The sequence below is a fragment of the Kickxella alabastrina genome, assembly GCF_025024165.1.
Source record: "Kickxella alabastrina strain RSA 675 chromosome Unknown BX661scaffold_16, whole genome shotgun sequence".
Taxonomy (NCBI): domain Eukaryota; kingdom Fungi; phylum Kickxellomycota; class Kickxellomycetes; order Kickxellales; family Kickxellaceae; genus Kickxella; species Kickxella alabastrina.
This window is the reverse complement of record NW_026251487.1, coordinates 381,876-409,836: the sequence shown is the minus strand read 5'-3', so window position 1 is coordinate 409,836 and position 27,961 is coordinate 381,876. Positions and strand designations below refer to the sequence as shown.

The following is a 27,961-nucleotide window of genomic DNA, read 5'->3' as shown; positions in this document are numbered from 1 at the left end:
GTGAAGATGCGATGAATGCCGACAGTGGTTCGTCGCCGTAGCAAACCACTTTTCCCGCCCACACACCCCCTATCTCGTTGATCTTGTAATTTTCTCCAGCCATAAATACAGTGCCATTTTTATTTATTTACTCTGTGCAAAAAGCCTTCTTTCGCATTTGCGTCGATGACTGCCTCCCCCCACTGCGGGGTCTGCTCGAGCATGTTCTTTCATCATCGCCAGTGGCGTTTTTTGCATCCTCGATCCCGTGCATCTCAAACCGGAAACAAAACAATCGACGAAAATGAGCGCCGATTGTTCTTTTTTTGCAAAGCACTTTAAAAACCCCCCAATGGATTAATTAAAAAATAAAGTCCATGCGAATGTAAAATATCCAGGCAGCTATGCTCCCCCACGCTCTTAGAAGCCGTTGTTGGCGAGCCACATCCTGACATCCTCGCGGTCCTTCTCGAACCATGCGTGTTGGATCTGATTTTCTCCAGCGACTGGTCGACCACGCGTTGGAATTTGCTCGTGTCCTTGGTCGCGAGGAACCTCTCGATCTCGTCGGCCTTGTCGTAGCCGATGAACCCACCAGTCGAGATGCGCACTAGCGCGCCCATGTAGCTCATCGATGCACGGTAGCGTGTGACCAAAAGATCGTAGTTTTCCTGGTACCACTTCCACAGCCGCTCGCGGTTGGCCTCACCAGTGCTGAGCGCATTGATCGCTTGGTGCACGTCCTGGTTGCGCACACTGTCGCTGAGTGCAAACTCGAGGAGCTCGTTGACCAGCGCCGGGTCCTTGGTGAACCCGAGGTTGGAGAGCGCTGCCAGCTGCTGGTCGACGGGGTTGGCCGAGTCCAGGAAGTAGCTCTTCGCCTTCTCAAACTCGGCGCGGCCGCCGTGGTAGATGGCAACTGCAAAGCCCGCGCGCAGCATATCCGTGTTGAATGCACTCTTGTCGCCATCAAAGAACGCGTGGAATCGGCGGTTGGCCTCGGCAATTACCTCGGCGTCGCCGCTGAAGCCCGCTGCGCTAATAGCCAGCGCGCGCAACCGCCCGACCAGGCTGTCTTCGTCAGCGCTGGCTGCCTCCCAGCCCAGCTTCTTGACCAACGGCGAGAAGAGAGTGCGGGACAGTGCGTGGATCTTCTCCTTGATCTCGTCGCTCTCGTTGACCCAGACTGACTTCAGGGCGTCCGTGCGGGTTGCGATTTCCTGCCACACGACAGGCTCGGTCTCGCTGGCGTACGCGCGAAGCAGGGTCAAAAAGTCTGACGTGCTGCTGTGCCCGCTGACTGCCAGGGATGCCGCATCAGCAATGACGCCGATGCGGTCGTTGGTGCCAAGCTCGCCCTCGGCAATGGCCTGAGCGATGTTGACCACCGCGCTGGCAGGGTACTTGACGCGGTAGATTCCGACAGTATCCTTGTTGAGCTTGTACCACTTGGAGGTGGACACCGGGATGTCAAACGTAGCTTCGCGGCTGGTCAGCACGTCGATGGGGCGCTGTATCTTGCTCTCTGCCGTTTCGATGCCCAGGGGCACCCACCACTCTGTCTCGTCCTCAGATTCGGCGGCCTTGCCTGCTGACAGGTACCTGTTCTGGCGGACCTTGATCTGGGATCCGTTCTCCAGCTCAGTGACAGTAATAATGGGATACCCGATCTTGCGCGTCCATGTGGCCATGAAATGGGATACGTCGACGCCCGATGCCTCGCTCAGTGCGTTCCAGAGGTCCTCAGTGGACGCGTTGGCATACTTGTGCTTCTGCAGGTACGCGCAGATACCCTTGAAGAAGCTATCGTGGCCGATGTACGAGCTGAGCATCTGGATGGCGCTGGCGCCCTTTGAATACGAAATAGCGTCAAAGATCTGGCTGATGTCAGCCGAGCGGCGGACGGGAACCTGGATGGGGTGCGATGAACGTAGGGCGTCAAGTGACAGAGCGCGCTGTAGGTTGTCAGTCAGGAACTGCGTCCAGATGGCATACTCTGGGAACAGATGGCCGACGGCAAGCGTGCCGACCCAGGTGGCAAAGCCCTCGTTGAGCCACAGCTCGCTCCACCACTCCATAGTCACCAAGTTGCCGAACCACTGGTGCGCGAGCTCGTGGCTGACAACCTCAGCAACGTACTGCTTGGCGCGTGAGCTTGTGCTGGCCTCGTCGACAAGTAGCGCAACCTCGCGGTAAGTGATCAGGCCCCAGTTCTCCATCGCGCCGGCCTCAAAGTCGTTGATGGCCACCTGGTCAAGCTTGGGCAGCGGGTACTCGGCGCCAAACACATCGGCAAAGTACTCGAGAACCTGCACGGACACGTTGAGCGCGAAGCGGCCCTTCTCACTGTTTCCAGGCGCAGTGTAGACGCGGCATGGAATCGGGCGGCCGTTGTGCTTGCCGCTGGTATGGGCCTCAATGTAATCGAGTTCGCCGACAATGAACGCCAGCAAGTAGGTCGACATGATCGGCGTGGTGCTGAACGACACATCCTTCAGGCTGTCGCCGACAGCAGCGATCTTTGCGACATCCATGTTGGACAGCGCGGTGAGGTTCTCCTTCACGCGCAATGTCACGTTGAAAGTGGCCTTCTGCATGGGTTCGTCCCAGCACGGGAACGCGCGCCGAGCGTCAGTGGGCTCGAACTGGGTGGTCGCCATGTTCTTGGTGTTGCCCTGCGCGTCAGTGTACTTTGAGCGGTAAAATCCCACCATCAGGTCATTGAGGATGCCGCTGAACTTGAGGCTCAGCGTGGCCTCGCTTCCGTTGGGCAGAGCCTGAGCGAATGCAAGGTGCGCGGTCTCGTCATCCTTCTTGAGGGTGATGCTGGATGCGCTGATTGAAGCACCTGACTGAAGCGCAGTGCTCGTCAGAGATGCCTCCTTAATCTCGAGTTCGTTGGAGTGCAGAACAATGTTGTCTGTGGCCTCGTTGATGCGGACCCTATTGAATAACAAAGTGTGTTAGTTGTCTGGTTTTATGGATAAATTCTGCGCTTGCACACCCAAGAGGGTGCCAGAAGGGCATCTCTATGTCACTCACTTGATGTGGACCTCACCGGTGTACGTGAGGGCGTCGAGGTCCGGTGCGAGATGGAGGTCGTAGTGGATGGGAGAGACGTTGGTCGGGAGAAGCTCGCGCTCCTCAATGGCGTTGTGGCTGGCGGACGTGCACATTTCTTTACTGAATAGCGAATTCGAAGACGGGACTATGAAGCGGGCAATATAAAGAGCCACGAGAAGCGGGAGCACGTATAGCAAGGTTTTTAATGAGAAGACTCGATGGTTTGCTCCAGGCATGGCCATTTCCAAAAAAAATACAAATGAGTGGAAATTGAAGCAAGCGGAATTAAGGGAAAGGGAAGGGCCGACAGAGTTTGAAAGGAGAGGCGGCGGTGGCTGAATGAACGCGTCACCTGGAAATCATGCAAAGAAAACAGCCATCCTTGTTGATGTTGTTTTCCAATCTTGCTGGCATTAAACTGAGTTTCAAAGCACCAGTGCATATAAAACACGGCACATTGCATCTGGCGCACAAAGCCCCCCAGTAGCAATATCAACAGACTTAACAACAACAATGTAGCCCTCACACGATAAGAAACTCACCTGAAATATATTCTGTTAGTGTTTTTTCTTTTGCTGAATTGAATTTGCAACAAAGTCCGAGTAAATGATAGAGAATAGCGAATAAAACAAACTGAGTGGTTGGCTGGTTGGCTGGCTGGCTGGAAGCTGTAAAATATAATATTTCGAGGTGGGGATTTGCAGAGTGGTTTTTAATAGTGCAAATATAATAATAATAGTTAGTTGAAAGCAGAAAAGAGAGGGGGCAATTATTCGGCGAGGTGATACTGCCTTTGTACCATTCACATCTTTTCATTTACATATCGCAGCCAAATTTTTTTAGTAAAGGGGGCATGACACAGCAACGATGCGTGGACCGAATGTATGCCTGCAGCCTATCACGACCCCTCGGCCAAACCAGCAAACTCAAGCTGCATGAGGATCAGGGGATAGGGCCGTGAGTACGCTGTTGCTGCCTAAAGTCAAAATTGTACATGCATCATGTGCCCAGCGATGCCAACGCCAACGCCAAGCCAATGCAATTCGCGTGTAGTCTTTTTTGTTTTTGTTGTTGCATATGGCCGTTCTGGATGCAATCGGGGCAATTGGGGCAACGGTGCGCCAGAAATTGCCGCCTTTAAATGCAGAAATGCGCTGGAACACAGCAAATGGTCGATTGGATTATATCAGCTGAACATTGAGGCAAGCGTGCGGCAGTAACAGTGCGCAGTCAGAGCTGAGCGCGAGTCACACATCAGATGACAACATTGTCACATTTGCTGTGACCACGGAATGTGACTATGTTTGTTCTCGCGTCGAATACTTAAATACTCAAGCCAACCTCAAAAAATGGAGAAGCAAGGCTGGAGGCCGCGAAATTAAACAATAAATGTCTATTACGCGTGACGGATCCGCTGCTGATAATAGCAGGCAATGGCAGCGCCAATAATAATGTCAATAGCAATAACAGTGACAATGCCAATGCTAATAATAATGCTAATTCCATCCCCCGACACATACACACCATTCGAAGCAAGCCATTCCTCTTTTTCACACAGCTGAGCGGTAACGTTGCAGGCTAATTTGCACAACCACCTCACAGCATGGCGCGCACAAAGAATGGTAATTGCATGCAGCTGGGGTGTGCACGGCTAACAGAAGCCGCACAGCTAATCAGTATTGTAAATGCCGGCTGGATATCCTTATTTCTCCACACTCACTTCCGATACTGGCGTAAAAGTGTCCGTAAACAGGCGAGTTGCTCTTTAATCAACATATTTTGCACGTTTTTAATCAAGAAAATGGCAGTTTGCAATTCAGTAAAAAAGTGAGAAAACTCTGGTGTAGAAAGCAAATGTTTCAGGTTGCCTTTAAATTTGACACATCGAACATTCGCATTTTGTATGATACGCATGCCAGTATGCTGCTAGGCTTTTTTCGTGGAGGCCGCTGCGCTGATCCATTGTTTCACATACGCTTAATTTAACCGTACCGCCAACTTTTTTGCTACTGGTGTTCTGCTGCTGCAACTCCCCCACCCTCATTTTCCCTCCCTGCCGCCGATATTATTCCATTTTCTCCACCGCCTTGCATCCCAAGGGCCCTTCACTTCATCACACCGTTTCAGAAAATCAAAAATAAAACAAAAGACAACGCTGCATTCTATTGCCTGCCGCATCCATTCTGCGTTGCATTTTCTATCGCTTCGCCTTGCCGATATATAAACAGCATATCTAGCCTCCCCACTCTTCCTGCTTTTCAACCAGCTCTCGCCCACTCCAACTTCATCCTTTTTTACTTGTTTACGTCTGTTAATAGTGTACCATTTTTAAATTAAGTTGTCTTTATTCATTTCTACCAGAACACAGCAAAGAGCGTGCTTCCAGACCCATCTTTCAACAAAAAATTTCCTCTCCTCTCCTCACTCACTGCACAATGGCACAAGCCTCTATAGAGATACCGTCCGAATGCGTGCCGCTTCGAGACTATCCCGTCAAACACCCACCAGACCCACCGCCAACCCACTACTGAGCTAGTGCCACCTTTCAGCCGCAGCTGTTTTATCATCACGCACTCTTCCTAGCAGCCCCACTACCACGGTTAGTGGGTATCCACATCATACTGCATATTGCATATCATTAATTTCTCATACAGCCAGCCGGACAATCGGCCAATCAATCAAGCATTGGATCAGCCAATCAACAAGCCAGTCAGTCGTTTATCCTGCACGCCGCGCACTTTCAAATTACGCATAGCATGCGCTGCCGTGGAATGCAATGGGGGTTTTATTTCTGGCATATGTAAGGGGCACGACAAATATATTTCTACATTGCATTCATTGCATTCATTGCGCGCTGCAGCCCGCATTGGCTTTCATTGACCAACACTCGTCGCATCAAGCTCTGGCGCTATCAATTAAAACAATGTTGTATTCAATATCGCAATATCACGCCACATAATTCATCAATATCGACTACGTCAACTGGTACTGTCGCCATCATTATTATCGGTATATCTACTCTTTTTTCTTAGTTTTGGTTTGTATTTGTAGTCAATATCAAAATATGCACTGTAATATTTGATTTCAATAACATAGCTTCCTTGTCAAATTATTTTCTTTACGTGCTTACACGCAAGCATGCACTTTTAACTTTACAAAATAAAAATTGGCAGCCGTCCAGCAAGAAACTGCAGAGACATGTATCGATACGCGAGCAAAGCTGTGAAAAGGGGCATTTAAAATGCTGATAATTATTTCCAAAAAATAAGGACACAAAACCAGGGAGGGAAAACGTGACATTTGATTTCAGAAAACGACTTTTTTTTTGCTTCCACTTGCACATTTTTCTTTTTAGTTATATATTTACATTAATTCGCGACAACTCTCGGCAAATAACAAAAACAAAAATGGAGCAAGAAATGTCAATTCCCGTCAACCACGACGACTTTATTCACGATATTGCCTACAACTTTTATGGAACACGTCTTGCCACATGCGGCTCCGACAGGTGCATAAAGATTTGGGATTTGGACAAACAGGCGGGATTGTGGATTCTCAACGAGACGCTTTCCGGCCACGACAGCTCCGTAGTCAAGCTGAGCTGGGCGCACCCCGAATTTGGACAGATTCTGGCCTCATGCTCGCTAGACCGCAGCGTCAGGATATGGATGGAGCAAAAGTCCAACCTGAAGAACAATACACTGCACTGGAAGTCTGTGTCGGTTCTCAACGAGAGCACATGCGCGGTGCACAGCATCGCCTTTGCGCCAGAGTACATACACCTGGCGCTCGCCGCAGCCAGCTCCGACGGCAAGGTTAGGTTCTACTCGCCGACCGATGTTATTGGCCTGACCAACTGGACGGCGTCTGGAAGCATTGAATTTATTCCGGGCGGCGCGAGCGACTCTGACGGCCCCTTGTGTCTGTCATGGTGCAAATCTAGGTTCTCAACAAAGTCCATGATTGTCATTGGCGGCAGCAAAGGAAACAAGGTCAAGGTGTACCAGCGCGACAATGTGCAGCAGTGGGATGAGATTTACCAGCTCGACAGCTACGACGCCTTTGTCCTTGACATTGACTGGGCTCCCTCGATGGGTCGCTCCTATCATTTGATTGCGACGGCGTGCTCGGATGGCCATATTCGCATATACAAGTTCTGGCCGGAGCCGACACACCTCAGTGCGGAGCTGACTGACTCGCTGTTTATCCGCGAGGGCGACGAGTTTGACAACGAAGAGCTCGGCTCAGCGCCCCACGTCGAGGCCGGCAACGGCGGCTATTCAGACGAGAGCGACGTCGATGACGATGAGGATGGCGAGGATGCTAGCGACGAGGGAAGCAGCGACAGCGACAGCGATGATGACAGCGACGGCAGTACCTCCGAGTCTGGAGACGACGCGCGGCCGGATAGGTCAGGGCGCGCCAAGGGCTCGGGAAAGAAGTCAAAGGCCAAGGACGATGGCGGTGCTGGCAAGGCGTGGGTCCCGCGGTCCGAGCTGGTGGGTGACTTGATCGTGGACCCGCAGGTGCCGATCCGGCGTGTCCGGTGGAACAGCACGGGCACACTGCTGGTGTCGAGCAGCGACGACGGTGTGGCGCGCATGTGGAAGATGTCTGTCAACGGCACATGGCGCGAGATTGCGGCAATAACAGCAGAGAAGAGCAGCGCAGAGGCGTGAGCCAAGGCGAGTTTCTTGTTTGTGAAGTAATAATGTTGAATTTAATTTTTTTTGGAATAGTTTACTGCAACAAAAAGAAAAGAAGCACAAAATAAGCTGGATCATTTAGCGGCCGCCGCGACCAGGCATGGGTGGCCGTTGGCCATGGGGTCCTGGGCCTTTTGGCTGGTGACGGTCTCGTCGACACTGAGGATCAGGCAGGCGGCCTCGCTGGCGCTGGAGATGGCGTTGATCTTGACAAGCGCAGGCTCCCACACGAACTTGGCAAAGAGGTCAGAGACGGCCTCCTCCTCAATATCAATTCCATACCACCTGAAGCGCTTCGGGTCCTGGGCGTGGCGCGCGCGCAGCTGGGTGATAAAGTCAGTGGTGTCGAAGCCGGCGTTCTCGCACAGCTGGCGCGGGATCACCTCCAGGGCCTTGGCGAAGGCTGTGATGATCAGCTGCTGCTTGCCCTCATCTGGCGCGCAGTCTCGCGCAGGTAGCGCGAAAGCTCCATTTCAATGGCGCCGCCGCCAGCAACAACGGTCTGGTTCTTGATGGCACGGCGCACGATCATGATGGAATCGTGCAGGCTGCGCTCAACCTCGTCGATAAACTGCTCGGCACCGCCGCGCAGGATAATCGTGCAGGTCTTGGCCTGGGGGCAGCCGCGGAACATGTTGAAGCGTTGGCCACCGATCTGGCATTCCTCGAAGCGCTCGCAGTTGCCCAGGTGCGCGGCCGTCAGATCCGACGTGGTGCTCTGCACGCGACAGCCGGTGGCCTCGCACACGCGCTCCAGGTCATCCTTGGTCACACGGCCGGCGCAGAAAACATTGCGGTCGGCAAAGTACTGAGTGGCCAGATCGCCGATGGGCAGGCGCGACAGCACAACATTGGCGCCGGTGGCCATGATGGCGTCCAGCTTGTCAAAGATGATCTTCCACTCGGCGTCGACGATGGCCTGGTACTCGGACACGCGGTCGACGCGAACCTCAGCGTTGTCCTTCTCAGCCTTGAGCTCAAGCTCGACGTTGAGGCACACGATCCGCGGGTTGTCAAATGACTTGGGCTGCTGCTCGAAGCCGGCATACGAGAACGACTTTTTAAAGGCCACGCCGTCAACTAGCAGCGAGTCCTGCATGGCACCGCCGGCGATCTTCTTGATACCAATCATGTCCTCGTTGAGCTCTTCCTGGTCCAGACGCATCACGGCGTCAACGACCATCTTGGTGAAGAACTCCTGCTGCGAGCCGATCAGCTTCGAGTTCATGCTGGTTGCAGCGCACTTTTCCAGCAGCGAGCGCATCTCGGCCTTGTCCGAGCGGTCAATGCTGACGGCCAGCTCCTTGATGTGGTTGATCGCGAGCTCGGCGGCCTTGCGGAACCCCTGATGATCACCTGCGAGCTGACACCCTCCTCGACGAAATCCTTGACCTCCTTCAGCAGCTCGCCAGCCAGCAGCACGACGCTCGTTGTGCCGTCGCCGACCTCAGCGTCCTGCGCGCGCGCAATGTCCACCAGCGTGCGTGCCGCCGGCTGCACAACGTCGAGCAGCTTCATGATTGTCGCGCCGTCATTCGAGATTGTCACCCGGCCCTGGGCGTCGACGATGAGCTTGTCCATTCCGCGCGGGCCAAGCGTTGTGCGGATCGTGTCGCAGATCGCCAAGCAGGCAGAGATATTCGACAGCAGCTGTGGCACGCCCTGCGATGTGTCGGTTCCCTCCTTAAGCACAATCACTTGGGGCTGCATCATTGGAACCTGTCCGCGTCCGGCCATTTTTTATATAGTAGATTATTATTTGGGAATGTGTGTGTATGTGGTGGGTGGGGAGGGGTTGTGAATGGAGAGCGGGCGGCAAAAAGACAAAAAAGACTGAACTTGCGGCAGAGAGCTATTTGACCCGATTTATTTATTTTTACTTTTTAAAAAGATTGGAACAGTCAAATTGAAAGCAAGTAAAAAAATGGGTGTATTTTAATACTTTACACAAAAAAATGGCCTGCGTTCGTCGTGGTGTTGGTTTATGCGTGCGTGAGGGGGTTCTTGTCAACAAACACTGCGACATGCTTATTTTTGTATGAAAGCTTTGGAAGCACGTAGCAACTTTGTTCCAAGCAAAAAAGCTGAGGGAAAAAAACAGCTGGATCGGCAAATCAAGCGGCGATTGATTTGATTCTCAGAATTACTTGTTTCTCTCCACGCTGGCGGCGTCGTCGTGGCTGATGCGCGTAACGCGGTTGTCGGCGGGCACTGGGTAGACCTCCTCGAGCTTGTCGCTGGCCCATATGCCAAACATGCTGAAGCCCATGAAGCCCATGCCGAGCAGGATGCGGTACCGGGGCTCAATGCCCTTGTAGATCGCCCACAGCGTGCGGCGCTCTGCCACCGGTTGCTTGTGCTGCTGCTGCTGCTGCTGCTGTTTGGGCAAGGTCGGCTTGAGCTTCTGAGAGTTGTGGACCATGGCTTTTTATAAAAAATATATTGGTTTTTGACAATTTGAGTAGCAGACGACGTTTGAGGCGCTGTTGGGAAGGATGGGGCGAATCAGAGGCAATGGGGGCAGTTTTCGATCCCGCACGCCCTAAAGTATGGCAGCAAACCATATGTCCCCACTTTGTCGCAATAGACCGTGGCTCAGCAGCCGTTTTCGCACCCCTCGGTCTCAGCTCTGGAATCAGAATTCAACCATTAATCATCCGACCGTCTATCATCTATTTATCCAGGACCACGGACCAAAATAACTGAATCCCCTCCCCCTTTTCGCCCCATCTTCCTTGCACTAATACAATAAAAAAGATAGACAAATCGCAGATGGGACGTGGAAAGTATACGGAACAAGAAGCACTATATGCGCTGCCAGAGCCAACGGCAGAGTGCCCCCTCGCACGGGTGCTTGGACCTCGCGGACAAAATCTGCACGAAATAGTTGTGGCGCGCGACCTAGTGACAACAGAGATCAACCAACGATTGAACCCAATAACAGCGAGTGGTTCACAACGCTGGCGCAGCTGCCTCCAAGGTTCCGCAGCGTCGTGTGGATCAAGCGCGGCAGCTACGTCTTGGTCGATCTCTCTGAGCAATTGACGGACAAGATTGGTGGTGAGATTGCAATGGTCATGATGGCTACTCAGATTAAGCACTTGAGGCAGATCGAACAATGGCCGACGCACTACGAGGATATGTGGGATGGGATGTTGGGTAAGTCTGCTGGTGCTGCGCAGCCGGGCACGGTTAAGAGCGAGTGTGGCAGCGAGGACGAGGACGAGGATATGGATGATTTGATGGGCGGCCGCAATCCCAACCGGCAATACATTGGAGGAAACGACGACAGCAGCAGCGAGGATGAGGATGAGGATGAGGATGAGGATGACGAGTAAAGCAAACAATTAGATCTAAAAATTTAATAATAAGCCAAATCAAATTATTCTATAACAGCAGCATGTTTTATCATGCCAACACTAGTTTTTGTTATTGTGTTGCTGCGGGATGACGTACTGGATCCATATGAGTTTTGTTCCGTGGAGCTGTGTGGGATGCAGTAGAGTGCCTGTCAGAAAACCACTACTGCATCCACACAGCTCCACGGAACAACATCAATAAAAGCAACGGCAATGTATGCAACAGATACAGCGACGACGAGACAAGCAGTATGCAATTGTGCGACACAATTGCTGTTCTTTTATTTTTCATTTTGGTCTGCTAAAGCGAATACAGCGCGTCCAGACAAATGGCGCCATTGTGGCCGCAGGACATTGTGTCTGTGCACAAAACAAAGAACAAGAACAAAGAACACAAGCACACAAAACACAGTAGCAAACGGTACACAATGGTGTTTGACCAACGCGTTTAGTTAAACACCATTGTGTACTGTTTGCTACTGTGTTTTGTGTGTCTGTTTAGAAGAGAGAAGAGTGCAAGGATATTAAAAGACGCAAAACATAAAAATACCAAGTATAAAAGTAAAAGTAAAAATAACAATGTAATATGACGGCACAGGCGGCCTGTGTAAGTGTATTAGTGGGCCGTGCTGCGCCACTCAGTAAGGCAGGGTTGACGGAACAGAGCGCGCTTGCTGGCGGAGAAGCTGCGCGTCCGGAGCGTGTAGTATAGGTGACGGCGCATACGAGAAGGCCAGCACCACGAGTCCACCCAAGGCGTCCGAGATGTAGTGGTTGGCGGTGATGACGATGCAGTAGATTGTGGCCATGGGGTACAGCAGAATAGCCCACCGCATCAGCGCGCGCAGCCAGTAGGCCGACGACGACACGGAAAGCGCCGGCGACGCAGGGCCGATGAGCTTGATCCAGGCGATGGCGCACCATGCGGCAAAGATGGTGTGCTGCGAGGGGAACGCGGCGTAGGGGTTGTTGAGCGTCTTGACGGCCTCGTCGTTCCAGTCCCACAGCAGCGAGCCGTGTGCGCCGATGGAGTCAATGAACGAGAAGTCGATGGTCAGGCAGGCGCCGACGTTGGCCCCCAGGGCGTTGAGGAAGTCGCAGACCGGCAGCAGACGCGGGGGCATGGTCGGGATGAACAGGAAGCCGAGGAAGGACACCCAGGCGCTCAGCACCCACACGGCGCGCAAGAAGCGGTACTGCTGCGCTGGCGACAGGTCGCCAAACGCCTGCGGCCAACGACGGCGCTGGCGCCCTCCGGTGCATAGTACGGCGAGTCCCCCGACGCCAGCGGCACGTAGTCGGCAACCGGCGATGGCGACGGCGACAGCGACGGCGACGCAGCGCCCTCGTTACACGCTTCCAGTTGACGCGAGTCAGCTTCCACGCGAACATGCGCACGAGAATGAAGACGAGGAAAATCACAGTGACCACAGGGTGCACGCCGCATAGTACGTGTTCCAGAACCGCCATCCACCGAGATGCGTCTCGTGCCACTGCTGCAGCCGCTGCTCGAAGAAAAGCCCCGTGCTCCGCTCGAATGCAACAATATTCTGCGCGTTGGCCAGGGAGCGCAGCCGAAAGTTGTGGAAGACCTCCAGTGTGTTGTGGATGTACGCCGACAAAAAGTTTGTGCAGAACGTCAGCGTCAGCAGCGCGAGCTCCGTCAGGGCCAGAAGGCACAGGCTGACGACCGCCTGCCGCTGCGGGTTGGCATCGCCGGCGATGCTAACCACGATTTTGCGCTTCAGCTGCTTGAAAACAAACGAAAGCCGCCGCTTCATGTTGTAAATTGGTTTGAAGAAATAAAGAGAAATTTTGCTGTGGTGTTAAAAGTACAGAAAAATAGCGTTGAATCTTTCTTTTCGTAAAAAAATATGAAGTAGCCGGTAGTTCGTCTGTCTGTCTGTCTGTCTGTTGGGCGTAGTGCAGTGCTGTGCAGTACAGTGTGGTGTGGTGTGGTGTCAACGGGTGCTCGGCAGTCCTTTGATATTAATGAAAAGAAAAAAAGTGCGGAGGTAAAGCACCAGATGAAATTTAATAACAATAAAATAATATAAGGTAACAAAACGGTTGTGTTTGAACACCAAAAGTCGTATATGAAAGGAAGAAAAGAAAAGAAGAGATGAGAAGATATTTATGTGTGGATGTAAAAGAGGGCGGCGGTGAAATCACGATCTATTTTAAAGTCTGGGCTTTTCGCTTTTTTTGCCAAGCGTGAAACAATGCTGACAGGCAAAATGCGCACTATTTTTCCCTCCCATCTAAAAGGCATAAAGGGATTCAAGGGGAGCATGCATGGACTTTGCACGCAAAGGTAAAAATGAGGGACTTGCAAGGTAAATTGCTATTTCCCTCCTTTGCTTTGGGTGGGGAAAAACAAGCGCTTCACTTGCAAGTGTCCCTAAGCGGATAGGCGTGTTCGGATTTATCTCGCAAAACGCACAAAGAAAATTTAATTGCTCATCACACTATTAAGCACACTTTGCATGCAGGGTGGAGAACTGAACTCAAAAGCTACTTGGCCCAGAAATAAAAGAAAGACTTTGCTAACTGTTGTGCGAAAAAGTTGGGAAAATATTTCCTTGCCTGAATGGTTGACGGTTGGGTCGACGATGTCCAAAAGCTGTTTTGTTTGGCAGGTGCCACTGTTTTTCTTGTTTTCCCTCATTTACTGCTAACGCTGAGTCGGACCATTGGCGGGATCAGCAAACGCCCGGCCCACGCCGCCAATTCAGCGTTGAAAATAAAAAGAACGTCGGTCGCAAACAGTGAACAGCAAACAGCAAACAGCAAACAGCAGCCAGGCTTTTCCGCCGCATTCCTCCTCTGGCCCCCTTTTATTTCAGCCTTGAGCACAGTCTCGGTCAAATCTCGGATATCCGCCAATAGCATCTGTAGCCACTAGCAGCAAGCAGCTGCCATTGGCTATCTGGAAAAAGGCCACCCCACGAAAAACCTGCTATTCCCAACGAATCACCCACACGATTGAAAGTTTGAGAAAGGAACACAAACAGGTTTATCGAAACGGATAATTCAAACCACTACAAGGTTCCCACCTTGGGGATTGTTGAGACGGTTTACATTTCGTTAAAAGATATGTTAACATGCTTAACATTCGCCAAGTGGGAAGTTGAATGCGACCATTTGGCAGACACTCAGCAGCAGCCGGGTGCAAAGAGCAGCCAGGTGCAAAGCCAATGAACGCACCTCTGGTGCGCTGCTACTCATCCCCACAAGCAACGCACAGATTGATTTATCTACATATCATGGTGGTTGTAACCGTCAGCTGTTTAACACAGGATAGGGCTATCAAAGGAGAAAGTGGTCTATGGATCTATTTTCTCTGATGCACTGGACAAAATCGTCCACACTTTGCCCAAAGTCTATTTGCTTTCTTATCAGGCGTTCTTTTTGTACTCGTGTATATTCATTCATTCTCGGATGCGCGCTGAAATATCATTAACAAAATTACAAGAAAAACAAGGATATTTTACCTCGGTATTGCTTTTGGGATGCCCGGCAATCGGCGCAGCCGAACCGCGTGTCTATTGGTGGGAGAGTGAGAGAGCGATTACAATCCGAAAGCCATCAAAAAGTAGCAGCCATTCCAGCTTTGCAATGCTGTGTAACCGTAGATGTGGCTGCGAGATTAGCGCCTTTAATATATTGAGAGATAATTTTCCCCACGAATGAGACAGATCGAGCATTATTGCCATAAAATGAATATTAACATAACCAATTGAGAAAAGTATCCACGCAAACCAATGCAAACGCAGTTGCTCAACGAGAGTATCACTTTCGCGAGGGAGACCCGCCGCGGCTGGCGTTGGTTGAGCTCACGCCGCCTGTGCGCCGTGAGCCGCCGCTGCCACTGCTACTGCCGCCGCGGTGGTACCCGTCGGCCACACTGGCAGACGACGCCGCCACTGAGAGGCCAGGCAGCTGCCCGTGCTGCATTGCCGAAGACGAAAACGGCGGCTGGGACGGCTGCTGGTGGCGGTCGGGAGACATGGTCATTGCGCGAGCCCCGATTCCCTGTGCAAGCCTGGCCGGTGACGGCGACAGGCGCTGCGCCGCATAGCCTCCCGCTCGCCAGTCTCCGCCGCGCTGCGACCCGCTGCGTCCCCCGTCACTGCCGTGTGGTGTTGAAGAGCGAACAGGCGCCTGGAGCGCGCTGCCAGCCTGTGCCGGATGCTGGCCATAACCATGGTGACCATGACTCTGCTGATGCTGGTGCTGTTGGTGCTGGTGCTGGTGCTGGTGATGATGGCCTGGGCCGCTTCCCACACCGCTGAACGTGTTGTGGCGCCGGTCGCGGTCGCGATCTCTGTCGCGGTCACCCGGCATCCGCTCGACGCGCCCGCCTCTGTCGCGCGACCGTGAGCGCACAAAATCCCTGCGCAGCCCGATTTCCCCGCTCTCGCGCTCGGCGCTTCCGTCGTAATGCTCGCGCTCGCCTCGCGCTCACGTTCACGAGGCCGGTACGCGCCGTGCCCTGGAGGCCCGCGTTCCCGATCGCGCTCGTAGCCGTTGTGGATGTTGGGCCCGCGCTCGAAGCGGTGGTGCGGCTCGCCACCGCCGGTGTTTGGTGCATTGCCACCACGCCCGGCTGATCCGCAATGTTGATTTGGTCGTTGCTGGGCCCATTGCTGCGATCATCGATGCGGTTTCCAATGGCATCGTCGTGGCGTTGGAAGGCGGCGGTGGTGGCGGTGGCGAGAGGACGCCCCGTTTGCCGGCTGCTTCGCCAGGCCGTATAGGCATAGGTGCGAAATGGGGTGTATTGGCGAGCGTGTGATGCGCGATGTGATCGCCGCCTGAGGAGCGACGGGCTCCGCGGCACGCGCTGTTTCGGGTAAGCTGCGGATGGCCAGCGGCGACAGGGACGGGGCAGAGACGCTAGCATTCGCCTGCTCGGGCTTGTCCGCATCTGAAGATGGTACCACTACTAGCTGATTTGTTGTGGCTGCACCTGCAACTGCGCTCACCGATAGAGACCCCTTCTCGGCGGCAGTGTTGTCTGTTATCGACTCGCCATCCGCAGAAAAGGTCCCGCTTGGCTTGCGCCGCCGGATATACTCTTCCAGAGAGAGCTTGGCTCTATTTAGCGGAGCCTCGCTCGTAACAGGTGTCTCCGGATGCTCGTCACCAGGGGCGGAAGAGTCGGCGGCGTCGTGCTGCCTCTCTGACCCAACATCGCTCGCACCGTCCTTGGCGTCAGAGTCCTTGCTCGGCGAAGTGACGGTGTTGACGCGCCGCTTCTTGTAGTCCTCCAGCGAAAGCCGCTGCTTCTTGACGGGCGCCGCTATTGCTGATTTGCCATCGGCAGCGTCAGGGCCGTTCGCTGCAGGCTCGGCATTGCTATCAGGTTGGTCGGCTGCTGTGCTCCCATCAGGGCTCTTTGATTCGGATTGTGCAACAGTAGCAACAAAAGCAGCTGATGACGGCAGCTCCATAATGATATCGACTGTATCTGCGCCTGACACGTGTCGATCAGCGCGATTGGATCTGTCGGTGTTGGTGTTGGCGCATCAGCGTCTGTTGGGACCGTCTTGACCTGCCCGTGGCCATGCACATGCTCGGCAGCATGCTATGATTGGTATCCAAAGGAGCGGCCGCCTCTTCGAGTTCCACTACTGTGCTGCTAGCAATGATCTCATCAGGATCCGCCATGATAACATCTTCGGTCTTGGCATTGTCCTGTGCTGAAACTGTGTTGCTCATATCTGGCCTGGCAACCGCCGAAAAATCGTTTCCGGGGGCCTCAGCCGACTGCTCTGCATGTTCCAAGTACTGGGTCATCCAGAGCTTCTTGAGAGGCAGCATCGGCATGTTGGTGGACGACTTCCTCGACGTTAGTGGCGCCCCCGATACCGAGCGCGACTTCTTGCTGCTGCTACTACCATCAGTGCCCACTGCGAATCCGGCGCTCCCCATTGCAGCGTCTTTCCCCACAGCCTTGGATTCATGCTGTGCACTGGGTTTGCGCTTGCGAGACTGAGAGCGCGAGCGTGAGCGCGAGTCCCGCCCACGCCGTGGCTGCTGCTGCTGCTGGTGACGCTGTGGCTGCTCGACTGCCGCCGGTTCATAGGAACAGTACCTGCTGCCGACCCGTTGGCGTCGTTGCCACCGCAGTTAGCTTCGTCATCCATAACCTCGTCTTCATCATCGTTATCAAGCGCAGCTGCTGAGCTATCTTTGCCGCCCAAGGACACGTCTGCGCTCCCCTTTCGCGATGATCCGCCATGGCCAGTGCGACGGACAGAAAAAATAGACAGGCTGTCCCTCGATGCAGAGAATGAGTCTGTCCCGGCATTCGAACCACCTTCTACCAATGCAACTGGGCTTCCAGGCGTCCCATCTGCCATACTCGCGATGCTCCCTTGCGTGAGTGCGGACTCCGCACGGACCGGAACCCGTCGGGAGACTGCACCTGTGGCGAAGAAGGATCCTGGTCACCAACATCACCGTTGCCCGTGTCGACCCTGAAGGGCCTGCTCACACGCCGTTTAAGCACGCCTCCGCTACCAAAGTCCGGACGAACTACTGATTCCTCGACACCCAGTGTCGCAAAAAGCTTGCGCACGCCGCAGTCAGTGTCCGCACACGCGCAGGTCATACCGCCAAAGGCCTGGCGCCAGACCTTGCTCATGCGTCGGCCTTCGGGCCGGCCCAAATAATCTTCGGCCTCAGCTGGAGACATGCGGCTCACAGCGGGCAGTTCCCCGTCCTCCCATTCCCAATCGATGGTCAGTTCCTCGTCTGCGCCCACATCACGCGATGCAAAGAGCCCCAGGTGAATAAGCGAGTCAGAGCTTTCTGGGATAAATATGCTCTTCAGGGCTACATTGGCGTCGCAGCTCCGCCGTACGAATCGCGCATCTGATCCCTGTCGGCGCGCGTCGATACAGAGATCGATCTCGGGATGAAAATGCGAGTGCGGCCGCGTTATACGAAGCAGCTCGTAGTAGTTCTTCGGGTCCTCCTTGTACGCCGCCTTGAGTAGCACCTGGCCTTTGTACTCACAAATGTACTGGTGTCGGCGAATGGAGTCGCGCGCAAAAAGACCAACCTGTCCGCGATCCTTGCCCACGACTAGCCTGTAAACCGGCAGAGGGCTGGCCAGCTCGACGTCCGTCATGGGTATCATGGGTGGAAGAGCTACGCCATTGACCTTGACACCAGCAGCCAGCGATGATGGCGCCGGCGGTGGCGGTGATGGCGTTCGCAAGTGATCCTTTGAGCTAGAGCGGTGAATTGGTAGGCTGTTGCAACCGCCGCCGCTGCTGAGCGCCGGCGCCACCGATAAGACAGATTTTGCTGTGGGTTCAATATTTGACTCCGTCTTTATTTCTGTCTTCGCAGTCGGCTCTGCTGTCTCTGCAGGCGAGAGCATGGCGCCAGCGGCAGAGGTTGGCACAGAAAGTGGTGTTTGGGATGTGACCGAAGCGGCTGCGGTGCTGACCACGTTTCGTTGCTCTGCCAACTGGCTGAGCACGCTTTGGAATAAGACCTGGACGTCTGCGCCAAGAATGTTGCGGTCGATGGGTGTGTAGCTGTGGTCAATGATGAGAGAGCCGTCGCGTCCCTTGTCTGACAAGCGCATGGACATCGGGCTGGACGATTCCCTACTCCCAGTCGCTGGTTTCGGCAGCTTGCCTCGAAGCTGCTTTGTGTCTGACACGCGCTTTCGGCGGTCGTTCGCATCGTCGGTTCTTTTGACTTTTCCAGACACGGGCCTTGGCCGTTTACGAGACTCCTTTGTGTTTCTGTATTCAGAGTCCATTCGCCGTTTTTGATACTCGACTGCCCGCTAGTTAAGTGTTGAAAAATAAAATACTGAATTGCCTGTTAGTAAGCTGCCTAGTCAACTGCAAAAGGTGGCTTGCGTGCATAAAGATACAGCAAAATAGAGAATCAAAGAAATGAAGGGCGGCAATGACACCTAATTTTAATATCTCAAACCTTTCCCACGCAGACGACTCCATTTGGTAAATTGCCGCGGTTTTCCCCCACCTCTCTCTCCCCCCTCCCCCCACCTCCATGCCATTCGCAATTTAAAGCAATCAAATTTACCTTTACATCAAGCTTTCGCGGATTGCACTTTTCGCACAAATACTCGTCAGGAACGTTGTCCTGGGCAACACCCACGCAGACTGCATGCTGCCAAACTAGGCAGTTTTCGCACTGTATAGTAAAGCCGTCGTCGTCGTCAATGTTGCAGATGCAGCGAATGACCCCCTGGTCCTCATCTGGTGTTGAATCGCCGCCGGTGTCTCTGGCGCCCGCTGAATTGGCAGGCAACATGGATAGTGTCGATACCTTGCGCGACAAGCACACAGTGTTGTATAGCGTGGCTGCAAGTGGAATGTTAAATTTAAAGAGTGAAAGCTGGTAGAATGCCCTTGTTGATAGCGTTAAGGAAAACGGCCAGGCAAAGGCACAGCTGCAAATGTATATTTTTATGTTGTTGCTCAGGCGGTTCGAGCGGTCGTACTCGCCCAGGCAATGTGCGTGCGTGTGTGTAAGGCGCGTGTTTTTGTGGGGCCGGACGCGTCAATTTCGGGTCAAAAGGTGCAAATGAGATAATGAAAAATGACCAGCACACGTTTCAACGAAAAAGGCGAATCTCAGCTTGGCGCGTTGAGCTTAAAGGAGTATGCACTGTATTTGTTGTTACAGTGCCTATCAGAGTTTGAAAATTGTCTTCCTGGCGCCACGAAAATAAATAAATAAATAAAGAGAAAGAAAAAGAAAAGAGAAAGAGGAGAGAGAAAGGAAATGCTGCGAATGTTGCGTCTGCCTGCTAAAGTGGGCCGAGAGATATAGTTGGCAAAGGAGGTTGGTATTGTGGTTGTGGTTGTGGTTGTGGTTGTCGTCGTGGAGTGATAAGGCAGCTGAATAATAAATAGGGCTGGTAGTAGTAGATAATTAGGAGAGGAAAATAAAGCAAATGAAAATAATTAAAGAAAATAAAAAGGAAATCGCGAAAAACGACTGAAGAAAGGCCCAACAAAGAAAAGGGCGCATACAAGCACACAGCTTCCAGCGAGGAGAGGGGAAAGACCCCCGATTTTGCTCCTCTTCGTATTTTCTGTCCGTCCGAGTTTGCTTTTCTTCGCTTTTTTCTCTCTATTTTTCTGGATTGGCCAGGGGACCAACCCAGTCTTTCCCACGTGGCTGCCAGTAGATCCCCATACTTGAGCTTTTATTTGAAGTGGCTGACCAAAAATTAGCAGATGAAAATAACGAGGCTCGGCAACGGCTGGGGCAAAAGGACTGCAGTAACTCCTTCAATTGTAAAATATAAAAATAAGAGAAGAGGGAGGAAAGGGACACCCGCAGCTTTGTTCGGGGCCTCTGCAAAAAACCTTCGGCAGAGCAAATAACAAAGCCTCAAAGGCAGTAGCCGCATATTGTGTGCTGCAAAGTGCAATAGAAAAATTGGGTTGCAAAATGTATCATGGCGCATTCAGACAGAATCAATTGCCGGAAGGTGCTTATTATTGTCGCTTTTTGAGCAGCAAAAAAACGCGAAGAGCTTTTTTCAAACAGGCTGCCCAGAGCTGCGGAGCTAGACCGAATCGCAAAAAGGGCATCAGGGAGCAGAGCCGCTTTGGTCAAGCCGCCGAGATCGCCCTCCTTGCCACAACTGGCCGCTGCCTCACTCTCTTTTCTGGCACATGCTTGTGCAGATGCGTATTCTCGGATGCACGCGTAGAAATTAAAATAATCTTTAAAGGGTTTGCGTCCTGTTGTCAGATAACAATGAATCGCGCGTGTCAGCTGACAGCGCCAATGGCAAGCTTCGGCCAGCCGAAATGCCGACTCTGTTTGCCAGTGTGGCCGGGTGAGAAAAAAGCCTGGGCCGCCCTTGCCACAGCTTTTTTTCGTTCTCCAGAACTTTGGAGAGCCACAAAAGCGCTGTGTACAAAACTCCTTTTGCCTTTAATTTAATTTATACTTTTATTATTCTTGTTCACAGAAGCACACACCCTTTTCCCAATTGGCCATTCAATTTCCTACGTCACGACGGCAATTTGCAACTCAAAAGGTCATTACGCCGCGTTTGCAGCTTTTGTGCTTCTTACCACCCAAATTCACTCGTTGAGTTGCTCGCTCACTCAGCGCGGTTCGGTTAGTCGAACAACCTCCGCCTCCCTCGGCACTCAGATAGATACGCACACACATACACACCTCACGCCTGCCGCGCCGTGTCACACGTGATACCTCGTTTGAGTTCACTCCCTCCTCGCTCAGGCGACTGGCAACATAGCCACAGAGAGAACGGGGCAAACGCCAATTAGGCTTTGGGGTGGGTGGAAAGCAGAAGCTCTTTATCATAGCCTCTTTTGCCTCTTGGCCTGACCTGACCTGGCCTGGCCTGACTTGTCTCGGCTTCTATTGGACTCAATAGTTAGCCTGCGCATTCTTCCGTTTTGGCTCATTTGCGTGACTGCAGCGCATGCACGGCAGCCCGAACAAAGGGAGCGACGCACCTTTTTTCCTCAAGCTTATTTCTGCATACCTGCCAACTCTATAAACAACGCACATTTTATATTCTTTTTTCTTTGCTTCTGCTTTATTTCTTTTTTGGGCTCTTGTATTATTTTCTTTGCCTTTATTATTCTATTTTCCGCTCCGCTTCAGCTCATTAATTGTTTGTTCTACAGCACGGCCTGCCATCGATCCTATTACTCGGGAAAGCGCAGCTCCAGTAGCGACACACGTTATCGTAATACCCCGCAACAGCATTCACGCACTCACGCACAAGCACAAGCACAAGCACAAACAGACACAAGCACAGCGCCAGTTTGTTGACCATGGACTGGTCGCATCTTTTCATGCCAGACGACAGCTCAGGCAACCATGGCTCTGGCTCACTCGATACTGGTAAGTATCATATTGTTCAATTGCATGCCTTTATTGCCATGCACTTGTCAGCACGCAGATGGATCCGTGTGGCCAAGAGCCATTGCGGATTTTATTGCCCCCTTTCTCACGGTTAGACCAAAAAAGACCAATGCTTCTGCTGTGACAACACAGACCGCCATATTTTGCGAGCGTATCTTATCTGGGCGAGTGTAGATCGCATCTGCACTCTGCACTCTGCCTCTGGCGAGCCAATGCCCAATTATTCCGCTTTATTTGCCGCCTGCATGAGGCATCAGCCGCGGCCTAACCTTTCTTTCTCTGACTTTTTCGGCTGCTATCATTACGCAAAGTTTTGGCTTGCCAGCACTATTCCCACAAAACCTTTGCCTTTGTTAATGCATTGGGGGAGGGCTCCGTTAAAAGCTCCGGCGGGGCAATTGTCTCCTTTTTCCCACTTTCATTTTCACATGTCAGGAATCGCACGGGTGTTCCTGAACCCCCCCCCTTCTTATTTGTAAACGCGGGGAGCAGGGCAACCTGTTGTGCACCGTTGCTCGAAGCAGCCATCGCAGCAGCTGCAGCAATCCAGACCACGCGCACAGAGTCTGACATAACAGTCACTTCAACCTCGCAAATAACTGTCCCAGATTGGCGGTCATGTCGTGTCGTGTCATTATGTGCTCACTCGCGGTGCAACTTGCTCATATATAACTAAAGCGTGAGTTCCTCGTGTTGCCTCTTATAGACCCGTCATTGTTTCTTCCCACCAGCGACTTTTTTGAAAATATTCCTCTGCCCTCAGCGACACTTCCTCCACGCCCACCATCAGTTCATCCAGATCTCGAGCCCGCGCCTCTCTTTTCACCTATACTGGACAACACAAATATACACTCTTCTGCCTTTCAGCACTTGAGAGGCTCTACACAGCACCAGATCAGCCACCGGAGTTTGCACGCCGGCCATAGCGCCAATTCGCTCGGCCTGCATCAACTGGAGGCACCGCATGCTTCGTTGTCACCTTTTCCAAATCAGCACCAGAGTTACCAGCAATACAACAGTTACCAGCAACCGTCACGATTTCCGCATTTCCCCACTGAAGTTCAACAAATTCACCCTGCGCGGCCGCCTGAGCTCGAAACAGCAGCAATCCCAACCCGGCGCTCAACAATCTGTTTGACAGCAACGAGGAGACGTACTTGAACTCGTTCCTCAACAGCTTTGACGTGGAGGGATTCGATCTCGGGCCATACCTTGCATCGCCGCCGCCAATGGCCAACTTTTCAACGCGGGCAGATTTCAGCGCCATGGGCATGGGAATCGGCGCAGGCATGATGGGAAGCATGGACGACACTATTCCGCATTTATCACTGGACGAGGCCGCACAAGATGCGGCGGCAACAGCAGCGCACGGGCTGGGGCACATGTCAACGAACATGAGCTCGCTTGGACCGCCCGATACAATGGCAAAGTGGATAGCAATGGATGTTGCCGATGCGTAGGTCATCGCTATTCGACTACGGTCTGGGCAGCACGGCGCACCTATCGCTTGGCAACGTCATGTCTGATGAGATTAGCAAAGTTTCATCGTGGCTGCTCCAGAACCAAGGCCATCAGAGTGGGTCCCCGATGAACAATTTGGGCGGCTCATTTAGCGCTACGGCGCCGACATTTGGCCAAATAGAAGCACCCGCGCTGGCTCATCGGGGCAGCATCGACGGGCCACATATGCAGTCGCGGATGGTGAACATGGCCGGTACCTCTGGCAAGCGAAACGGATCCATGCAGCAGCAGCAGTTCTCACAGCTGTCACCCGACTCGGACATGTTGATTAAGCGCAAGGCGTCGTGCGAGCAGATCGACCAGCCGCGGAAATCGCGAGGCAATGTGTGGTCGCCCATGCGCGAAGTACAGTCGACATTTAGAGAAAACAGCACCTCACTAGTGGGAGCGGCAGCGATTTCATTAGAGACAGGCACATCTGCAGCGCCAGAGACACCGGTATCGGCCGGCGATAACAAGTCCGTCAGCGGCAGCATTGGCGACGGGAAACGGCGAGGGACAGCAAGAAAGGGGGAACGCAGCGGATGGTTCTGACGGAAGACGAGCGGCGATCCAACCATATTGCATCAGAGCAGAGACGCCGTAACCAGATCCGACAGGGGTACGCGGAGCTTATGAACCTGGTGACGACGCTGAAGGATCCGGCGCTGGGCAACCATCCGGGGACAGCACACAGCACGCCCAGCAAGGCTGTCATCCTGTCGCACGCGGTACAATTTATCCGGGGGTTAGAGGACGGCAACCGGGTGCTGCGCAAACGCATTGAAGAGACACCGCGGCACTTGCTGCAACCCATCAGCCAGCAGCAGCAGCAGCGGATGGCCATGCAGGCGCAGGAGCGGGCAATAACACTGTCCGCTTACCGCAGCCGCTCGCGCAGTCCGTCGCAGCAGCGGTGAGCCTCGATATTTTCTCCGTCAATTTCGCCCTTGTTTTTTATTTAATATATTTAAAGTGTACTAATTATATAATTGCGATGATAAAATGTGTCTAAAATATAATTTTAGTCGCGAACCTAGTACTTGACGTGGCCTGAGAAGGTTGCCATGGCGGTGTCACCGCTCGAAATGAGGTTGATGATGGAGGAGCGGGTGCTGGCGGGAACTGCGTAGAGGAGCGGCAGGATGTTCGCGAGGCGGGGAAGGAAATCTCATTGCCGGTTCCCGAGGCGAGGGCGGCAAAGACGGAGCGGGCAATAGAGTCAGGGCGCAGAGTGGGCATGAAGAACTGGCCCAGATCAATGCCGCCAAACAGACCAGTGTTGATGATGCCGGGGTATGCAATGGAGAACTGCACGTTGTCTGCCTTGTAGCGCGACACAACCTCTCTGCGCATAGACTCGTGCAGCAGCTTGACGCCGCCCTTGGACGCGCAGTAGGTGCTCGCCTGCGGGGTTCCCAAGAAGGAGACAATGGAGCCGATGGACACAATGTGGCCGCGGTTAGCCGCGATCATGGCCGGCAGGAACTGGCGGATGAGATGGAAGTGGGAGGTTAGGTTGACGTCAATAACCTTGTCGACCTCGCGGTCAGACATGTCCAGGAGCAGCTTGGCAACGACAATGCCGCATTGTTGACCAGCATGGTTGGGTCGCCACCCAGGTCGGTGCGGATCTGGCCAGCCGCGGCCTTGATCGCGTCCAAATCAGTAATGTCGCACGAGTAGTGCGCGCAGTAGCCGGGACGCAGCTGTTCTGTGAGCGGGAACGGGCAGACGTCAATGATAGCCACGCGCGCATTGGCACGCAGCAGCCGCTTGGTCAACTCCAGCCCGACACCATGGCTTCCGCCTGTCACCACCACAATCTCTCCCGGCCAGTAGACCTCCTTGCTGCGGCGGCACAGGAGCAGACGGGTGGTCAGCTTGCACACTGATGGCAGTATCAGGGTGACTGTGGCCCAGAGGGCAGCTGTGGCAGCCAGCTTGCTGCGTGAGTCTGCCAGTCGGCTGTTCGAAAGGTGGTGACGCGATAGCGCGTTCACTGCAAAGTAGCTGAGCAGCGGCGAGCGGATGACACGCGAGAAATAACGCAGAAGCGTGTCAAGGTTAAAGCCGCGCGAGACAATAGGCTGCGAGTCGTCGATACTGAGAGCAGCGGACATAGTAAAGAAAGGAAATAAATATGAAAATTGGATGATGAAAAAAACTGGAGGTTATTCAGGAGGATCTGGCTACTTGTCGAAAAAAGGGAAATGTATGCATATTATAATTGCTTTATAAAGGGTTAGATTTGTTCTGTTTTTCTAGGGAACCTTTTCTAGACAACTGGGTGCATGTGTCTGTGCACAACCTTATATCGCCCATTACGACTTTCAGCAGGTGGTGCATGTAACAACTGTGTTGTTAAATTACCGGGGCGTTAGTAAAAGAGGATTGCTTGCTGCCAGAGCGAGGTCGCGTAAGAAAGATAAACGGTAATGTCACCCATGATAACGATGATCTTTTGAAGATTTGCTTGTGACAAAAGAAATTGACAAATCCGACTACGACTATTTCGGCCCGAATACACGATGCTGTGTCAGTTTGTGCGCTGACCCAGAAAGTGAGCCATGCATATAAGAGCTCGCCTGGACCCCAATTTTTCGCTTCGCTAAGATTACTATGGTACCTGGGCGGCCGCTGCAACTGCCACTCACAGTACATAATTCACCTCGATGCAATGGAATAGTTGTGATTTCTCGCACTGAATTTTAAAGATTTCATTTACTGATATATAATATAATTACAAATAAAAAACCTTGGCATTGTGCCCCTAAGAAAAAGCATGTTGGGCGTTATTTGCACCTGCAGCCCAGCACATCAAATTCACCATGCACGTGGGGGGACCGTAATCTGTGGGGGTAGCTGTGAGTCATGGTGGCAGGCAAATGCGCAGCCAAGAGCCCTGCTTTACCAAAACCCCATCATTACGTCCTGCATCTCGCACTCATTCATTTATTCACTCATTCATTATATCTACTTAATCAACCATGCTTGTCCTTGTCGGAAGTGGGCGTGCTCTGGGCACGGTTTGGTGGGTGCGGCCGCACACGCAGCTGACAGTTGGGCGGCGCGACACCGCGCTGGTGATCGACGGCGACCACTCCGTCAGTCGGCGTCACGCCACAGTCACAGTCATATCGGCGTCATCAGAGTCCGTGGAGATCACCGACGCCGGGTCAAAGTTCGGCGTGCGCATCAACGACACAGTCATGGAGCGCAGCAGCTCGTGCATGGCGCACCCCGGCGACCGCATCGAGTTTGGCGCGCAGGGGTCTGTCTTCATCGTGCGCCAGTGCGATGCAGCCATGTGTGTGACGAAAATGCGCGCTGACGCAGCATCGCAGACGTCCGAGCAGGCGCAAGCCCTAGGCTTCCGGCTGGTTGACGACATTGCTGAGGCGTCGTTTGTAATGATGCCGGCCGTGGCTGCCACACGGACTCTTTTGCGCGCGCTGGCGCTGGGCTGCCACATCGCTGACCCTGGATTTTTGAACGACGCTGCGGATGTTGGCCCGGCATTCCATCTTCCCGACGCGACGCCAAACACCATCGAGCAGTTTGTGGCTGGCCTGCGCTTCCTGCCCGAGCCGACGGCTCCACCGCAAGCTGCCGACAGCCCCGTTGAGCTGGATGCCAGGACACTGCGCCCGGACGCAGCGCGCCGGTGCCTGTTCTTTGGCCACACATTTATCTTTGCCGATGGTGAGCAGCTCAAGCGCATGCAGGTGATGGTGGCCGATGCTGGCGGCCGCTCCTGCGCGCTGCCGGTTAGTGACAGTTGCAGCGGTGACCAGGTGCGCGCGATGGCTGACGGGCGCGCCAAAGTGTGTCTGGTGCTTCCGCTTGAGCCTGGCGCTGCTGCCGACAAAATACGCGACGCCGCGAGAGCTGCTTGTTTGCGTCCGGTCTCCGAGTCGGAGATCAGTCTTGCGCTATTGGTGGTTTCAACCGACGAGCACACGAACCCTGCTCTGGTTGGGACTGCCGATGCCGAGGCCGATGCCAAAGTTGGAACTGGTAGTAAAGTTGAGGCTGAAAACAATATTGAGATTGCTGCTGCACTTCCCGCTCGTAGCACCCGCCGGAGAGCCGCCCCACGCATCAGCAACTTCTGGTCGGCGATGGTTGCAAGCGATAATTCTGGTCCTGAGCCTATGGTCAGAGCTGAGGACGGGAAACTTTCACCGCCACCAGCGGCAATGCAGCAGACACTGGAGCCAGAGCATGGGGATGAACTAGGGCCAGTGCCAGAGTCGGATCCAGAGGACCACGAGGACCATGCAGCCAACCAAGGCACAAGAGATGTTGCGCCGAAAGTCACTGTGTCTCTGTTCAAGGCCAAGCACACAATTGCCATGGCCACATATGCTTTGTCCGCTGGATCAGCCAACTTTAAACGATTTAAAAAGACGGTCCACCCTTACCAACAAGCAATTT

At 53.3% G+C, this 27,961-nt stretch overlaps 12 protein-coding genes across 12 annotated transcripts; 5 read left to right on the top strand and 7 right to left on the bottom strand.

Annotated features, from left to right (window-relative positions):
• Window positions 1–123: 123 nt before the first annotated feature.
• Window positions 124–3,155, bottom strand: BX661DRAFT_194192 (aminopeptidase; the record flags this gene model as incomplete). Its single annotated transcript, XM_051537861.1, has 3 exons — window positions 124–145; window positions 433–2,922; window positions 3,022–3,155. The coding sequence occupies 3 exons, from the start codon at window positions 3,153–3,155 to the stop codon at window positions 124–126; spliced, it is 2,646 nt and encodes an 881-aa protein (XP_051390629.1).
• A 3,215-nt stretch (window positions 3,156–6,370) lies between these two features.
• Window positions 6,371–7,760, top strand: BX661DRAFT_184807 (WD40-repeat-containing domain protein). The gene has a single exon (XM_051536596.1). The coding sequence runs from the start codon at window positions 6,450–6,452 to the stop codon at window positions 7,719–7,721; it is 1,272 nt and encodes a 423-aa protein (XP_051390628.1). The 5' UTR covers window positions 6,371–6,449; the 3' UTR covers window positions 7,722–7,760.
• A 62-nt stretch (window positions 7,761–7,822) lies between these two features.
• BX661DRAFT_194191 (chaperonin Cpn60/TCP-1 family) lies at window positions 7,823–9,485 on the bottom strand (the record flags this gene model as incomplete). The annotated part of the gene is given in 3 exon segments (XM_051537860.1): window positions 7,823–8,176; window positions 8,245–9,093; window positions 9,105–9,485. 3 exon segments carry the CDS (start codon window positions 9,483–9,485, stop codon window positions 7,823–7,825), a joined length of 1,584 nt encoding a protein of 527 aa, XP_051390627.1.
• A 1,035-nt stretch (window positions 9,486–10,520) lies between these two features.
• On the top strand, window positions 10,521–11,271 carry BX661DRAFT_225468 (uncharacterized protein; the record flags this gene model as incomplete). The annotated part of the gene is made up of 2 exons (XM_051538942.1): window positions 10,521–10,582; window positions 10,654–11,271. The coding sequence occupies 2 exons, from the start codon at window positions 10,521–10,523 to the stop codon at window positions 11,084–11,086; spliced, it is 495 nt and encodes a 164-aa protein (XP_051390626.1). The 3' UTR covers window positions 11,087–11,271.
• Window positions 11,247–13,069, bottom strand: BX661DRAFT_184803 (uncharacterized protein). The gene is given in 3 exon segments (XM_051536595.1): window positions 11,247–12,333; window positions 12,345–12,463; window positions 12,582–13,069. The coding sequence occupies 3 exon segments, from the start codon at window positions 12,886–12,888 to the stop codon at window positions 11,746–11,748; spliced, it is 1,014 nt and encodes a 337-aa protein (XP_051390625.1). The 5' UTR covers window positions 12,889–13,069; the 3' UTR covers window positions 11,247–11,745.
• Window positions 13,070–15,608: 2,539 nt separating this feature from the next.
• On the bottom strand, window positions 15,609–16,660 carry BX661DRAFT_39588 (uncharacterized protein). The gene has a single exon (XM_051539134.1). It carries the CDS (start codon window positions 16,561–16,563, stop codon window positions 15,763–15,765), a length of 801 nt encoding a protein of 266 aa, XP_051390624.1. The 5' UTR covers window positions 16,564–16,660; the 3' UTR covers window positions 15,609–15,762.
• On the top strand, window positions 16,661–17,271 carry BX661DRAFT_39587 (uncharacterized protein). The gene has a single exon (XM_051539133.1). It carries the CDS (start codon window positions 16,758–16,760, stop codon window positions 17,106–17,108), a length of 351 nt encoding a protein of 116 aa, XP_051390623.1. The 5' UTR covers window positions 16,661–16,757; the 3' UTR covers window positions 17,109–17,271.
• Window positions 17,272–18,928, bottom strand: BX661DRAFT_39594 (uncharacterized protein). Its single transcript, XM_051539135.1, has one exon. It carries the CDS (start codon window positions 18,891–18,893, stop codon window positions 17,436–17,438), a length of 1,458 nt encoding a protein of 485 aa, XP_051390622.1. The 5' UTR covers window positions 18,894–18,928; the 3' UTR covers window positions 17,272–17,435.
• A 2,987-nt stretch (window positions 18,929–21,915) lies between these two features.
• Window positions 21,916–22,220, top strand: BX661DRAFT_184799 (uncharacterized protein). Its single transcript, XM_051536594.1, has one exon. The coding sequence runs from the start codon at window positions 21,977–21,979 to the stop codon at window positions 22,193–22,195; it is 219 nt and encodes a 72-aa protein (XP_051390621.1). The 5' UTR covers window positions 21,916–21,976; the 3' UTR covers window positions 22,196–22,220.
• A 696-nt stretch (window positions 22,221–22,916) lies between these two features.
• BX661DRAFT_206341 (uncharacterized protein) lies at window positions 22,917–24,296 on the bottom strand (the record flags this gene model as incomplete). The annotated part of the gene is made up of 2 exons (XM_051538620.1): window positions 23,784–24,296; window positions 22,917–23,521 (listed from the first exon to the last, which is right to left on the bottom strand). Exons 1-2 carry the CDS (start codon window positions 24,100–24,102, stop codon window positions 22,917–22,919), a joined length of 924 nt encoding a protein of 307 aa, XP_051390620.1. The 5' UTR covers window positions 24,103–24,296.
• A 208-nt stretch (window positions 24,297–24,504) lies between these two features.
• Window positions 24,505–25,778, bottom strand: BX661DRAFT_184796 (uncharacterized protein). The gene is given in 3 exon segments (XM_051536593.1): window positions 24,505–24,636; window positions 24,648–25,090; window positions 25,120–25,778. 3 exon segments carry the CDS (start codon window positions 25,642–25,644, stop codon window positions 24,558–24,560), a joined length of 1,047 nt encoding a protein of 348 aa, XP_051390619.1. The 5' UTR covers window positions 25,645–25,778; the 3' UTR covers window positions 24,505–24,557.
• Window positions 25,779–26,511: 733 nt separating this feature from the next.
• Window positions 26,512–27,920, top strand: BX661DRAFT_199367 (uncharacterized protein; the record flags this gene model as incomplete). The annotated part of the gene is made up of 2 exons (XM_051538321.1): window positions 26,512–27,854; window positions 27,911–27,920. The coding sequence occupies 2 exons, from the start codon at window positions 26,512–26,514 to the stop codon at window positions 27,918–27,920; spliced, it is 1,353 nt and encodes a 450-aa protein (XP_051390618.1).
• Window positions 27,921–27,961: the final 41 nt, after the last annotated feature.